Source organism: Gallinula chloropus (assembly GCF_964237585.1).
Source record: "Gallinula chloropus genome assembly, chromosome: 4".
NCBI classification, from domain to species: domain Eukaryota; kingdom Metazoa; phylum Chordata; class Aves; order Gruiformes; family Rallidae; genus Gallinula; species Gallinula chloropus.
The window spans coordinates 43868854-43883620 of NC_140088.1; the positions used below are offsets into that span (position 1 = coordinate 43868854).

At 39.1% G+C, this 14767-nt stretch overlaps 1 protein-coding gene across 2 annotated transcripts in view; it reads left to right on the top strand.

Moving 5' to 3' along the window:
• PCNX1 (pecanex 1) overlaps positions 1-14767 on the top strand; it is a gene marked incomplete at its 5' end in the record, with an annotated part of 87975 nt that overhangs the window by 49949 nt on the left and 23259 nt on the right. For both annotated transcript variants that reach the window (XM_084262905.1, XM_084262906.1), the window contains 9 exons: positions 505-658; positions 1301-1333; positions 3325-3496; positions 6649-6759; positions 7222-7313; positions 8498-8607; positions 10276-10381; positions 12071-12163; positions 13666-13816. In XM_084262905.1, the coding sequence (XP_084119031.1) occupies positions 505-658; positions 1301-1333; positions 3325-3496; positions 6649-6759; positions 7222-7313; positions 8498-8607; positions 10276-10381; positions 12071-12163; positions 13666-13816 (1022 nt within the window). The remainder of the gene's footprint in view (positions 1-504; positions 659-1300; positions 1334-3324; positions 3497-6648; positions 6760-7221; positions 7314-8497; positions 8608-10275; positions 10382-12070; positions 12164-13665; positions 13817-14767) is intronic.

The window sequence follows — 14767 nt, forward strand, 5'->3', positions numbered from 1 at the left end:
ATACTGCTGATTCTGTTCCTAAGCACTACCCACATCATGAGGAATTCCCTTTATTTCACTTGGTATATCTTAGCCAAGTGAGAGCGTTTTTGGGTACTTCATTACAAAATTGACACATTTATATATAATCTATCATGTATATATTTTTCACAGGCTTGCAGTCATCCTGTGTGGGCCTTGACTATAGATTTGTATTACAGATCATGCTTCTTGTTGAGCAGTTGAATTATTTCTGAAGTTATGTGCTGAAATTATCTTCTGCTGTTTAAAGGTCAATTCCATAAGATACTAATTGCTTTCAGCTATCATTGGAATCCTGTTAGCTTCTAGCTTTGCTATGACAATGTGCTAGTATAGTCTGTGCAAGTTCAAATCTATTCTAAAGTCCTTTGCTACCAGCAGCATAACTCTTGTTAACTTCTGACCTTAACTGTTCCCATGCAGCTTTTTCTAGACGTAGTTAACTTTTAATTCTACTTTTTTTTCTATCTCCCTCTAATACAGGAATCGTGAGATCCTTGAAAATGTGTTAGCTGTCATCCTAGCTATTCTAGTTGCATTTTTGGGCTCTGTACTTCTTATAGAGGGCTTTTTCAAGGATATTTGGGTCTTCCAGTTCTGCCTGGTAATAGCCAGTTGTCAGTACTCGCTGTTGAAGGTATTTTAATTTCTATCTTCATTTTCTATAAACAATAGAAATAATTTTGGTTGGGTGTTGCAGGTTAGTTAAAGCTTAAAGGAAAATAAAACCACAACAACAAAACCTGCGTGTTTATCACTTAAAAAAGAAATGAGTAAACTTCATCTTTGTGGAAAGTTTGCTATATGGTTATACAAGGTCACTTCACTGGAAGGGTTTTGTGTGTGTTTGTTAAACAGTGCTTTATTTGTTGTTCTGCACTTTCTGTGTTCCCAAAGAGGACCACATTGAAAACAGCCTACAAGCTAAACATGATGTTTTAGTGGTGGTTTTGTTTGTTTGTTTTAGTGGAAACACCTCAATACATTCATATTCACCAGCTTTCTCTAAGCATGCCTTTAAATGGAACACTTTTTGTGGGTTTTTTCAAGTGAAAGCTCTAAAAAAGGAGCTTTTTAACTGGCTAGAGACAAATACTCTTTGAGCAGATTTTATTGTTTAATATATTGTGCTACATAAAGGCTATAGAGTGGCTTGACAATTGTATAATTAATTGTAGATGTTATTGAAATCACTTCAATCAAGACTTTGGGGGGGGGTGGGAGGTAAACGCACTTTACCTGTAGATTGGGTAACTTTTCTTTTCACTTTTGGTTTCAGAGTGTTCAGCCAGATTCTTCTTCCCCTCGACATGTAAGTCATGGGCATGTGCCTCTGTGCTAAGCCTGCAGATGTGGAACTTCTGCAGACAGTTGTTCTTTTTTGGCTTTATCTTTTCAGCATCTGCCTTTTGGGCCTTTTTGTAAGGCTTAAGAGGCTGATGTTGTCTAGTATGTGAGGTGGAAACTTGCATGTTATTCCCCACCCCATATGCTTGGGTAACTAGCAGATCCTCCTTGTTTTAAGCCTAATTTTTACCATATAGAAATATTGTGGTAGGGTGGAATTTTTTGATTAATCTTTAGTATTCAAGAAATTACACTGAGAAGTAGTCTTAATGTTGTAATTTCCTACCCTGGTATGTACTGGTAAAGCTTTGATGCTCTGATCTGGTCTTGTAGATCACTCAGTTGTCCTGGTGTGTATACAGTCTTAATTTTTCACTCTGGAGTATGTAATGCTGTAATGAGTATTAGCAATTGAGCATGGAAATACTAATGTGCTAGTGTTGTGCACAATAAAAATATTGTACATCTGCTAGATTGCCAAGGCAAAATACTTTTATGCCCTAAATAAGATAGGAAAAAGTGTTATTCCTCTGCAGTAAGTATTCATATTGTTTTAGGTAATGTTTTACTGGTAAGATTATTCTTTTTCCAGCAGGAGCAGTATCTCAGTAATAAACTCTTAATTGCTTTTTCGTAAAAATTAATACGTTCTCTCTCACTTATGAAGCCTGGTTAAAGTTTCTCTGATATTTATATCACAAGAAACATTCTTTAAGACTTGGTGGAGCATAGGGTGAACATAGCTTAGTCTAGCTTAATCTGTTGTGCCCTTGTTATATTAAAGCTACGCAAAAAAACCCACAACTTAGATTGCTGCAAGGATTTTATGAACAAAACTTAAATCTGTCTCAGTGTTGTAGACAATGAGTTAATGTCCAAGTAAAGACCAGTGATGAGTGGTGTTCCTCAGTTGGTATTGGGACCTGCATTTCTGTATGCAATATGCACAGTGGGATAAAGTGCTCCTGCAGCATATTTACTGATAGCACCAAGCTATGTGGTATGGTCAACATACTGAAGGGAAAGGATGCCATCCTAAGGACCTTGGCAGGCTTGAGAAGCAGGCCTGTGCAAGCCTCATGAAGTTCAAAAAGGCCAATTTTAAGGTCCTGCACAGGGGTTGAGGCAATCCCAAGCACAATGCCAGGCTGTGCAGGGAATGGATGAAGAGCAGCCCTGAGGAGAAGGACTTGGGGATGCTGATAGCTGAGAAACTCAACATGAGCTGCAGTGTGCACTAGCAGTTTAGAAAGCTGTCTGTATCCTGGGCTGCATCAAAACCAGCGTAGCCAGCAGGTTGAGGGAGGTGCTTCTGCCCCTCTGCACTGCTCTCATGAGACCCCACCTGGAGTGCTGCATCCAGCTTTGGGGTTTCCAGTACAGGAAAGCCACAGAGCTGTTGGAGCAAGTCCAGAGAAGGGCCACAAAGAGTATCAGAAGACTTGGAGCACCTCTCCTACGAAGACAGGCTGAGAGAGTTGGGCTTGATCAGCCTGGAGAACAGAAGGCACCAGAGAGATCATCTAGTTAGTACCTGAAGGGGCTACAGGAAAGGTGGAGAGGGGCTATTTATAAAAACATGGGAGTGATAGAACCAGAGGTGGATTTAGATTAGATGTTAAGAAGAAACCATTCCCTGTGATGGTGATGAGGCCCTGGCACAGGGTGCTCAGAGAAGCTGTGGCTGCCCCTGAATCCCTGGCAGTGTTCAAGGCCAGGCTGGTTAGGGCTTTGGTCAGCCTGGGCTAGTGGAGAGTGTCCCTGCCAATACAAGGGGTTGGAGTTAGACGATCTGTAAGGCCCCTTCCAACATGGACCATTCCATGATTCTGTGTGTTGAGGCGACAGCACATTGATTGAACAATGATAAATTTTGGTTCTGAAAGTGTCTGTAACAGAAGAATAACTATTTAACAATTACTTTTTCTGCTTATAATGTTCTCTTTTTGTTAACAGGGTCATAATCGTATCATAGCCTATAGTAGGCCTGTATATTTCTGTTTATGTTGTGGTCTTATTTGGCTGTTGGATTATGGCAGCAGGAACATATCTACAACGAGATTCAGGTTGTATGGAATGGCTTTCACCAACCCATTGCTGCTGCTGTCAGCCAGGGACTTAGTTATAGGTGAGTGGCCTTTTTGTGGATTGGAATTGTTTGGTTCACCACTGTAGAATTCTTTTGTTTGGTTTTTGTTTTTCCAGTCTGCATCTTGTAATGACACCGTCACATCATCACCTTCTAAATGCAGTTTGCTTGGATTCCTTTGGAAAGAGGAATTTTAGCTAAGAAACTTCTCCCCTTCTATAGCAGCACTGTAACTGATGTGGTGACAGAGGAAAAAAAGAAATAAATTGCCCTTTAGTGTCTTAGTGCTCGTCCCTGATCCTTCTGTTCTTTCTCAGTTTAGACCTGAATAGGCTGCTTTGTGCTTGGACCTAGCTGCTCAGTGGTTAGAGATGTTTTGATTTGGACTCCTTCATCCTCTCTAGAGGGCCTTGTGGCTATTGAATTCTCCTAAATCAGGTTATTTGCGATTAGTGATCAGATAGAACAGTATGAACATGACTTTAAAAGTTTATAGACAGGTTAAATTTCATTTGCTGTGCCTCTTCTCAAAACAATACCTCATACAGCCTCAAACTATAAATTTGGTATCTGCGTTGAATTCTGAGTGGCACAGTCTGCTCACAGTACTGCTGGCATTTAACACCACCCCATCTTCTCCAAACCAAACAACAAACTCTTCCACTTTGTACTTAAAATTTATTGAAAATAGAAACAACTATGTAATCTCAGGCAAAGCCCATGGAAAGGAGAAAGAGAATGTAAACATTTGAAGGCCATCTTATCATGGGAACTTTGTACATATTCTTTAATGGAGCAAAGTTATTTGGGTGACTCTCTGGATCACTTCTTTGGAGGGGAAAGAAAATCTGTAAGAGTTCACCTAAATTGAACACACGTGCTCTTCTGAGATTTTTATACAGTATGGTAGACTGTAGCAGTTAAATATTATGACTGCATGCCTCCAGTTCTTCAATAGTCTTCAGTCCTAGAAAAATTAAAACTTGGTTTTGATCTTTATTATGTTTTTTTAACTTTCTTTTACTTTTGACTTTTAATTTATTGGTAACAATTATTATGGAGTACTTCATTCTGATGGATGGAAAAAGACCACGCCTGTGTTTGACTTTATTTTCCCCTTGTTTATACTCTGTCAATTTTAAAGTGTCTTCTTCCTTTTTCAATTGCCTCCAGTCATTGCTATAACATATCCCAATATCCGTAAATACATAATTGTTTATGTAGGTGGAGTCTTGTATTGTGGAAGCACTCAGAATCTTTTTCAGTTTTAAAGATGTGCTGGCATCTACACCAGGTCACATTAATTTTGGGATTAGCTTTCAGCACTGCTTAGTTCAAGAGTTCTGAATGCTTTTATGATCCTTATATTCTACTGTTCTGCTCAAGTATCTTGCATCAGCTTATGTGGTTTGTTAAATTTCTTAGTTCTGCCAATGAAATCAAACTGCCAGAACAGCTCTTGTTCTTTAAAAACCCAAATAAAAGCCTAACCTTCTCCCTGCCACACACACGCTTGTGCTTGGAGCAACTCTTAATGCTGCTGCAGCAGTGGTTCAAAGAGCTGTGTGTGTATAGCTCAGCAAGCTGCCTGTTAGCAAATAGGTCTTGTTAGTGCAAAGGAAAAATCTCGGCTGCCTCTTTTCCCATTCCCAGCCAGAACTACTAGAACAGCAGAGCTGCAGGGCAAGGCAAACTTTGGGTTTAGATAACGTATACCTCAGGACTGGTATAAATTCTTCTGTTGATTTTGCTCTGTCCCCCCCACACTGGGCTTCATCAATTGGTCTAAATCTGCCCCACGTTTGTGACAATTATTTTATGTTTTCACCTATGGGTCCCCATTAGAGAGCAATTCTGTTAGGGGCTTGAAAAGCCATCAGAAATGTTTGCTCTTTTCTGGACTACTCTATAAATTGTGTATTCCCACATCTATTTTATAGCATTGTTTTCAGTGGACCCAAACAGGCCTTCACAAAACCACTTTTTAAACTGCCAGTGACAGAGCACTTGATAGTTTGCCTTCCCTGTAGGTGACCTTGAGTAATGATTTGAGGTAACGGCTTGACTTGAGAATTCTGAACAACTTTTTCTTTGGGTCCTCAGTCTTATGTTGGCTAACTTGTATCAGTAACAAGATGCAGAAGCCCTCAACCTACATGTTTGCAAACAACATTTAATTATTTAACTTTACCAAGGAGTAGGGGAAAAAAATAATCAGATTCTCAGTAGCTCTCTCACTGTAGGTATTTCTAATGTGATGTCCGTTAGTATCAAACCCTTTTGCATATGTGGAGTTAGAAAGTTAAAATTGAGACTTGTGAGTTTTTACTGGGTATTTTAAAAGTGGTATCTTCTTTTTGTCACTGAAGCTACTAGTCAAGGTTCTGGAAGATTGTCCCCTAAATTGTCAGATACTGTTTGCTAGGGTTATTTTTATGGTTTATATCTTCTACTCCTCAGAACCTAGAACTTATGATTGTAAATTAGATCTGCACTACTACTCAGTTGTATGAGAGTATTATTTCTGCACCTTTTATTCCTTAAGAAGGAAAGTAAATGGTATGTGCAGGTTGGGGCATACCATTCCTTGTATTAAAATTCTGCGGCGTTCATTTATCTTTGCATTCTTAAGTCCTGTACTTTGTCTAGATTTTAATGGCTCCTACAGTTACCCATTTTCATTAAAAAAACCTGAAGTAATTCAGGATCAGAACTTTCCAGAAGCAGTGTGGGAAAATGAGTGAAGTTGTCAGGCATTATTAGTTGCAGAAAACCCAGATGCTTGGCCTCTCTCCTGGCGGTGTGGCAACCTGGAACTGTCATTCCAGGCAGGCAGTTTGGTTTGGGTAAGCGAAAAGTCAATCTTGTAACCTGTAAACACTCTTGGCTGATCTTTGTTAAATAAAAATGGAAATCCTCATTTGGCCTGTGTTCATGTCCAAGTGCTTAAAATTAAAGGACAAGAAGTCTTGTGGCTATTGGTTGATGTAATACCTGTGCAGTCAGTTCAGAGTCACTGAAGTAGGGAATTATATCATGGATGTTTTCCTTAGAAATAACAGTAGAAATAATTCAGTGATGTTGAATTATATGGTTTATGTGATACCCTAGAACTTGGACTGAAGAGTACATTACCATACTATGTTTTTCATGCTCACAACTTTCTCAGCTGTGTTTCTTTTTCTCCACAGTGTTTACACTATGTTTCCCTATAGTGTTCTTCATTGGTCTCCTGCCTCAGGTGAATACATTCGTGATGTATCTCTGTGAACAGCTGGATATTCATGTCTTTGGTGGCAATGGTGAGTGTTGTTTATGTCAGGTTTCAAAAGCAGTCATTGATTTAATAGGCTAGTTAAAAAAATTTAGTGATGAGACTAGTTGTATTCCTACCCTCTAAACGTAGAATGCAAATTGTATTTTTAAAAGGCTAAAGGTCTTCTGATTGAGTATTGAGAAATAGAATTGCTGGCTTAGTAAATCTCTCAAGACGTATACTTTTTCCTTGACTAGTTTCTGTTGCAGCTGTTAACCATTCCCATAGTAATTCTGTTGAATAAATAAGGAGATAAAGCCACATAAATAATTTAAAATAATTTGTAGGGGGCAACCCAAGTAGTTGCTGAGAGTTGGATTTTCTCTTTGTATCAGAGTGGTGTTGCAATTGGGGGCTGATACCTCTCTTAATCTGAAATATTTTGTATTCTGACCTAATTACCTAATACTGTTTCTGTTTTTTTCTCTTCCTTTTCTATAATATTCAGCTACCACAAGCCTGCTTGCAGCACTTTACAGTTTCATCTGTAGTATTGTGGCAGTAGCATTGCTATATGGACTGTGCTATGGTGCACTCAAGGTGAGCAAAACCTCAGATGCATCCTCAATTACTGTTTTGGGGTTTGTTCTTTGCTGCTTTGCTTCTTAAATACTTAAAAATGCAGGAAGTGAATTAGAAATACGAGGTTTGGTGCAGTTTTACACCTGCTGGGCTGTGATATCAATAAAGGAGATACAGTGCAGGAACAAAGCCTGTTACTTGCTTTAGAAAGATGGCTGATTTGTGCCTGCACTATCAGGCAGTTTTTCTGTGGCCAAAAATCCATGATGTTTACCTTCAGGTCCATTCTGCATTGGTTCTTGAAAAACAAAAAGTAAATCACTTTGTGTTTGTGGCTTGTTTGTGTTGGCTTGTTAACCTCTGAGTGGCTCATGTGAATACTTCTTTGCAGTGCTGAAAGCGGGAAACAACCTTTTCAAATTAATCTTTACTTGAAAAGGCAATAGTTTAGTAGTGTCAAAGTGAAGATGTGTACCTGTCTAAAAGATAGAGATATAGGTGGTAAAGGGGAAGGAAAAAACCCACCCCACACCAACAACTGTTCCTTGTTTGAAATGCCATTCTGCTTGAAAACAGTGTGATGTTGGTTTCAGGTGTGTGTCAGTAATCAGATGCTCTGAGTTCACAATTAATTGTGGCATGTGTGCCTCCCAACTCAGAGCTGACTGCCTTTTTTCCACTCAGTAAAAAGTTGCCAGAGGAAATATTCCCATGATGCTGTTGCCCACAGAACATCATTAGCTTTCTGTGAATTTGTCTCATTAGCCTTTTGTAAACACCTCTTCAAGATAAACAAAGAAGCACTGTGGCAACTTTGCAGATCCAGTACAGATCACAAACCAAAAATGAAATCCATGGGTTTAACATGAATTCAGCCCATAAGCAAAAAATAAGTTAAAACATAAGAAAGCTTAAAAATGAAGTAGTGAGTAAGCGCAACTCTAAAACCTTGTTGTCTCAAGGAATGGGGGAGACTCCTTGTAAGGGTAATGAAAACTAGTGACTGTTCAGTGGTTAAGATGGTGTTGGATCTAGGGGATGTACACTGTTAGTTTGTGCTACAGTTACACTAAAACTCCTGTTTTATTTTTGGGAATTGCAGCTAGTTTTCCATTCTCTGTGTGATATACATAGTTCTTGTATGTCAGAAAAGTGTTACGTATTTTGTCTCCTTTTTATTAATATTTAATTTCTGTCTCCAGGATTCTTGGGATGGGCAGCATATTCCAGTTCTCTTCTCCATATTTTGTGGTTTGTTAGTGGCAATATCGTATCATCTCAGCAGACAAAGTAGTGACCCCTCTGTGCTCTTGTAAGTAACTCCGGTTTTATCCCTTCCGTAAGGAAGAAGCAGTCACAAGGGAACAATATTTATGATATTACTACTGTTAGAACTGGTAGTCCCCAGCGTTATAAAAAAATAGTATGAGGTTGGTTTAGTAGCTAGAAGTTCTCTAGTTTTGCACCTAGTTCCTCTTCTTAACTACAGCCTTTCTTCTAGCAGACCACTTACATGCCAAAATCTGATTTAACTGCCTGCTGATGTTCTCCAAAATGCCAGTCAGGTGTCATCTTTCTGCTCTGTGTTTGTGCTGAACTACCTGTACCCACTTAAAGAGATGCTCAAAGTGGTGGTTTAAGCTGAAACCCACATGTAAATTTTTTTGAACTCCCACTTAATTTACTGTGCTTTTATCTTTAAATATATGCTCAACGTACTTATTCAAATAGTTTTGTTTCATATGTAAAACACTAAGGATCCTTTTTGGCAATGAGTGTGCCTGTCTAGCATGGGGAAATGTATTTGTGCTGCTATTCTGGGTTAGAGTATTGATCTGGTGATGAGAGTATTTCTGGTTAAGTTAATAATTATGTCTGTAAAACAAAATAGTTCCAGTAGGAGAAGCACCTCCCAACAAAATAGCCAATAGAGGCTTGGTCATGCACCTGGGTTAAGCAGAGCTTGAACTTGGACTTAAATTTAGCCATAACATTGGATGACTTCGACAAGCAGTGGTCTGGGGTAGATAGCAAGGGGCCTCTTCTGTGAACAGGGAGATTAATAATTTGTGAGTATTCACACACAGGGAAGATTCTTACCTTTGGCTTGACAACTAAACCTTGTCCTATTCTTAGTTCAGATGACTTTACGCAGTTGGTATGAGGTCCTTGTCCCTAAATACCTGTTCTTTTGCTCTTTCCAAGTGCTGTAGCCTGAATGCTTACATTTGACCAGATTCCAGCCAGATGTGGCACAGTTAACTATTGCAATGCACTGCAATATGAAATCACGTTTGACATCTAGGACTTGTTCTGTAGTGAGCTTCCTGCCCATAGAGTGAAATACTACATTTTTCCGTACTATGTGGGGTATTGTAGGAAAAATCACATTGAGGCATTTAGGGGTGGTTAGTAGTGCTGCATATGGTCTCCTCAAAGCTTACATCTAAGCTTTTGGGGCTCTAGTACCAGTGAAGTCTGCTAAGGAATTATTGGTTTAGCATGGCTAACTAGTAAATTAATCAGGGCAGTGTAGAATTTTTTGTTACTGTTGAATTTTTAATTAAAAGCAAAGGAATTCTTGTTTGTCTAATTAGTGTTGAGAAATAGACCACTTGGAACTTTGCACCAAGTTACATTTCTGTTCCCTTATTTATGAACTAAAGTTTTGTTTCATGAGTACTAAGGGCTTCATGAGTACCTGTTGGGTTACTACTGTTGGTACTGGGGAAACCCGCTTGAGCTGTTTGAACAACATCTGGCTACTTGTCTTTAATTGTAGTCATTGTGTGCAACCAGAGAACTAATTATTTTATGAAGTGGAGATCTTTGTGAATTTGCTCAGCCATGTGAAAGTACTGATATGCTAGGTTTGTGTTTCCTTGTCATCTACTTGTAATCAAACTTTTGAGTTTGCAATTCTGAAACAACCTAGAATGATACACGCTTTTCAGTGGGTTCGTTTTTGTCTGTTTTTAAGCTCTTTAGTGCAATCAAAGTTTTTTCCTAATTCTGAAGACAAAAACCCCGAGGATCCTCTGTCCGAAGTAAAAGATCCTTTACCTGAAAAGCTTAGAAATTCTGTGGTAAGTAGGCCTTTAAACTTTTGTCTTTTGATTCACTCTAACCATTTACTTTATTGTAGGTTGTATAGCATCCATCAGGGTCTGAATTTAGCTCACAATGCTTGTTAATTACTGTGGTGTAGATTAGAACAAATATTAGAGTGTTTCCTTTAAATCTGATGATGAACCAAGGTCACTTAATTGCAATATGAGCATTATACTCTTATCTAAAAGGAGGCAGGTAAGAGAACTGGAATTCTCTAGTGTAAATTCAGTGAAGAACCACTGAGGGGTTTATTCTAGCTCATATTGATGATAACAGATGATAACTGCATTTGTGCAGCAGTTAGTGGGAAGGAGTTAGTGGTACAGTAAAACTGTACTAACTCAGTATTCCTAATAACTGTGAAAGTGTTTTGTGTGCACTGGCCCAGAAGCAGGGGAAAAAAATGATGGAAAGTGCGTTTTGTTCATGTTTAAAGAGCAGGTGTAACCTCTTCCACTTACTTTAGCACATACTCTGATTTTTTTAGTACAAATTCACTCTATTTATAAATGTAGTAATATTTAAAGATTATTCTTTCACACAGTGGAGCAGAAAGTAAAAGGCTTAAGAAGTTGTGTATGTTTAATTTGTAGAAAAGAAGGTTGAATGTTTGCTAAACGTTGTGTAGGTTTTGGCTATAGGGGAACAATAATGTAGCTGAGTTTCTCCTGGTCCAGCAGGCAGAGGTGAGGCAAGGTACAGCATGTGGAAACCACAAGTAAATAATTAGAGCAGAGAAACTGCATTTTTTTAACATTTAGCACAAGAGGATGAACAAAGAAGGTGCAAGCTCCTTTTCAGCTATTCATTTGTGGTGCTAGTTGACAAGGGGGCACGTAAGCTGAGGTTTATAGTACATTCTTTCAGTGGTTTTTAAAGCAAGACTTGCAGATATTAAAAAGAAAAATCCCAAAAAACAAACCCCAGCTTATTGGGTTGTATCCCAAGACCTTGCATCAGTAATTGCTGTGTGTAATTTGATCGATTTTGGAATAATTATTCCCTCAATTATTTTTCTGGGCTGAAAATATGAATGCTGTATTTACAGAGTGGGAACAGATCTAAACTTGGAGGCTCCTAGTAGTAGTGTCCCTAAGTACATATTGCCCTCTTGTGACCGAGTCTGGCATTACTCGTTTTGTTATTTTGTGCCCTTTGTCAGTAGCTTATTTAAATTTTTCGGGGCAATAGAAATTCAGACTCCTTCAGGGTCATTCCAGAGCTGTCCTTTACCCTTCCGCAAAGGAGTGGGGAGGGCGGAAGGGTGGTTGGTACCTCTGTCTCGGCAGCTGTCCTCCAGAGCTCTTAATTGCCCTTTAGATACTAAGTGGGAAATTTGGTTAGTGCTTCTGGCTCTTTCATCAGTGCTGTATTTGTCGTCCTTATACTCCCCCTTACAGTCCAGAATCAGAGAGGTGGTGTTGGGTGTATTGATTTCTCCTGCTCCAATGTGGGTATGCATCTTTCTGCTCAACTCACGAGCTTTTAAATGCTTTTAGCCATACCATTTGCAAAACTTCTGATAACTTCAATGGAAGTAATTAACACTGGCACAATTTGAAAATCTTTAACCAGTGTCAGCATTGCTGCTGATAGGCAGTAAGAATGTGAAGAGGATAACCAAAGCTGGCGTGTTCTAAAATGACTTTGTTCTGCCTCCCCAGAGTGAACGCTTGCAGTCTGACCTGATTGTGTGCATCGTCATTGGTGTACTCTACTTTGCCATTCATGTCAGTACAGTATTTACAGTTTTACAGGTAAGGGGTTCCCTCACGTCTGCCATTTGTCTTATATATAAGAATACTGTATTATGTGCTTAGAAACTCTTCTTCCCTTTCTCTTTCCTAGTTTCTTCTAACATTCTGGATTTTTATTTTAGTCTCTTGACGCAGAATGCCCTCTTCCTTCACCTATCTCAGTTCCATAATGCTGGCAACATTTTGGAGTAAGGAAAAGTTAAACTTAAAAAAAAAAAAAAATGTTTAAAAGCTTTGATTCTTAAAGACTGGGAGGGTTTATCTCAGCAATTGCCTGCTAGTGTAGCTGTAGACTATAATATAGGGGAGTACCCTCTAAGTTTTTCAGTTGTCAGTCTAGCTAATATTGCTACTTTGGGTACTTCTAACGTGTACATATGACTCCTAGTTGAAACAATTCATTACTCTTATATTCTCTCGAAGTGAATGAGAACTCACCAAGACCAAACTCTTTCACAGACTGCTACTATGTTAACATAGTATGAAGACTGGCTTTCACAGTAACACTTCCTATACATAAAGCTCTTTGAATTTCTAGATTCTGTACTTGAATTTAAGTAAAGGCATTTGTCTAAAGCCTTGCAGTTCCTCAACTTCCTATTTTGGCTTTCCTCTAATGGAACCACTGGTTATGTCAGGCAAAAGGAAGCTGCTTGCATGTATTTTAGAAGGGTTTTACCCTCCTGCTGGTGCCTATTGTTAAAATAAATGAATTTTTAAAAGACTCTGTGTTTAGGTAGCTTCAGATATTCAGGTAAAGTGTCCTGCTTAAGCAGGTGTGCTAGTGCTGGCCTTGAGCACTCTGCCTGCCTGACTTTCTCCCATGTTTGGGGAACTTGGCTGTATGCACTCTTCATGCATAGCTCAGTAGGCTTCGGCGTCACACAGTTACTGAATCACTGGCGTGTCACAAGGTCATAGAATCTTAATTTTGCTATGACACCTAGAAATTTAGAGAGAAATTTTATGTATAGGAAGTGTTACCGTGAAAGCCAATCTTCATGCTATGTTAATATAGTAGTATTCTGTGAAAGAGTTTGGTCTTGGTAGGTGAGTTCTCACTCACTTCAAGAGAACATAAGATTGATGAGTTGTTTCTCCTTACACTTTTACACCACCTTTTTTTTTTTAATGTTAAAGGTGTCCCTGCCCATGATGGGGTTGGAACATGATGATTTTTAAGGTCCCTTCCAACCCAAAGCATTCTGATTCTATGATTTTATCCAGCAAATGAAAACGTAAACTGGGTGCAGCCTTTAGAGGGTAACAGCTGTATTGTTTATGAAATGGAGGTCGGGCAGAAGCAAGGTGCTATGAAGGAAGATTGGTTGTACCATTTTTACTTTAAAATGCTTCTCAACTTAGTGGAAACTTGTTACCAATAAAGGGTTTATTCTCTGATACTATTTATTATTTATCTTCAAAATATCACTCAAAGTGCTACATTATTAATGTGTGATTTATAAAACTCAAACCTTAATTTCTTCAATTCTTCTTTCCAGCCTATTTTAAGTTATGTTCTCTATGCATTGGTGGGTACAGTAGGCTTTGTGACCCATTATGTTCTGCCTCAACTCCGAAAGCAACTTCCTTGGCATTGCTTTTCTCACCCGCTGCTGAAAACCAAGGAATACTATCAGTTTGAAGTTCGAAGTAAGTATCATTCCTCACACTTTTTTAAACTTGCTGTAGTTACTGACCAACTTATGACCTGTTGATACACTTAGTCTCCTTTATTGCTCTCAATGCTTTTTTTTAATGACAGGTAAGATTTAATGACATAAACTAGAAACACCTTAGTTTCTCATTGTGCAATCAAAACATGAAGAACTGAGGTTTTAAAGTGTTTCCTAACTGTTGGTGATAATATATTACCTGTGCTAATGTTATCATAGAATCATAGAATGGCATGGGTTGGAAGGGACTCCAAGGATCACAGAGTTCCAACCCCCCTGCCACAGGCTTGGCCACCAACCTCCAGGCCTGGAGCTACACAAGGTTGCCCAGGGCCCCATCCAACCTCGCCTTGAATACCTCCAGGGATGAGGCATTTTGTAAACCAAAAGCCTTCTGGCTGGAATATGTTGGAAAACATCCTTTTGTATGGGATAAATCACCCAATGTTCAACAGCTTCATCAGTAACAATACTGAAATTATTGAAGAGCTGGCAACCTAGTTTGTTCCCTGCCATGTGCAGTAAGCAAGTAGCTTGCAAATAGTTATTTTGTAATACACTTTGTACAGACGTATAACTATGCAAAAACTCTGCTGGGGCTACCAACAGTACCTTAGCAGGAGCTTCTCTTAATCTTGGTTAAATAAAACTGAAAGTCCAATATGAGAATAGAATCATAGACTGGGCTGGGCTGGAAGGGACCCCAAGGATCACAGAGCTCCAACCCCCCTGCCACAGGCAGGGACACCAACCTCCAGGCCTGGAGCTACACAAGGTTGCCCAGGGCCCCATCCAACCTGGCCTTGAACACCTCCAGGGATGGTGCATCCACCACCTCTCTGGGCAGCCTGTTCCAACACCTCCCCACTCTCTGTAAAAAAACTTCCCCCTCATATCTAATCTAAACCTTCCCTCCTTTAGCTTTAAT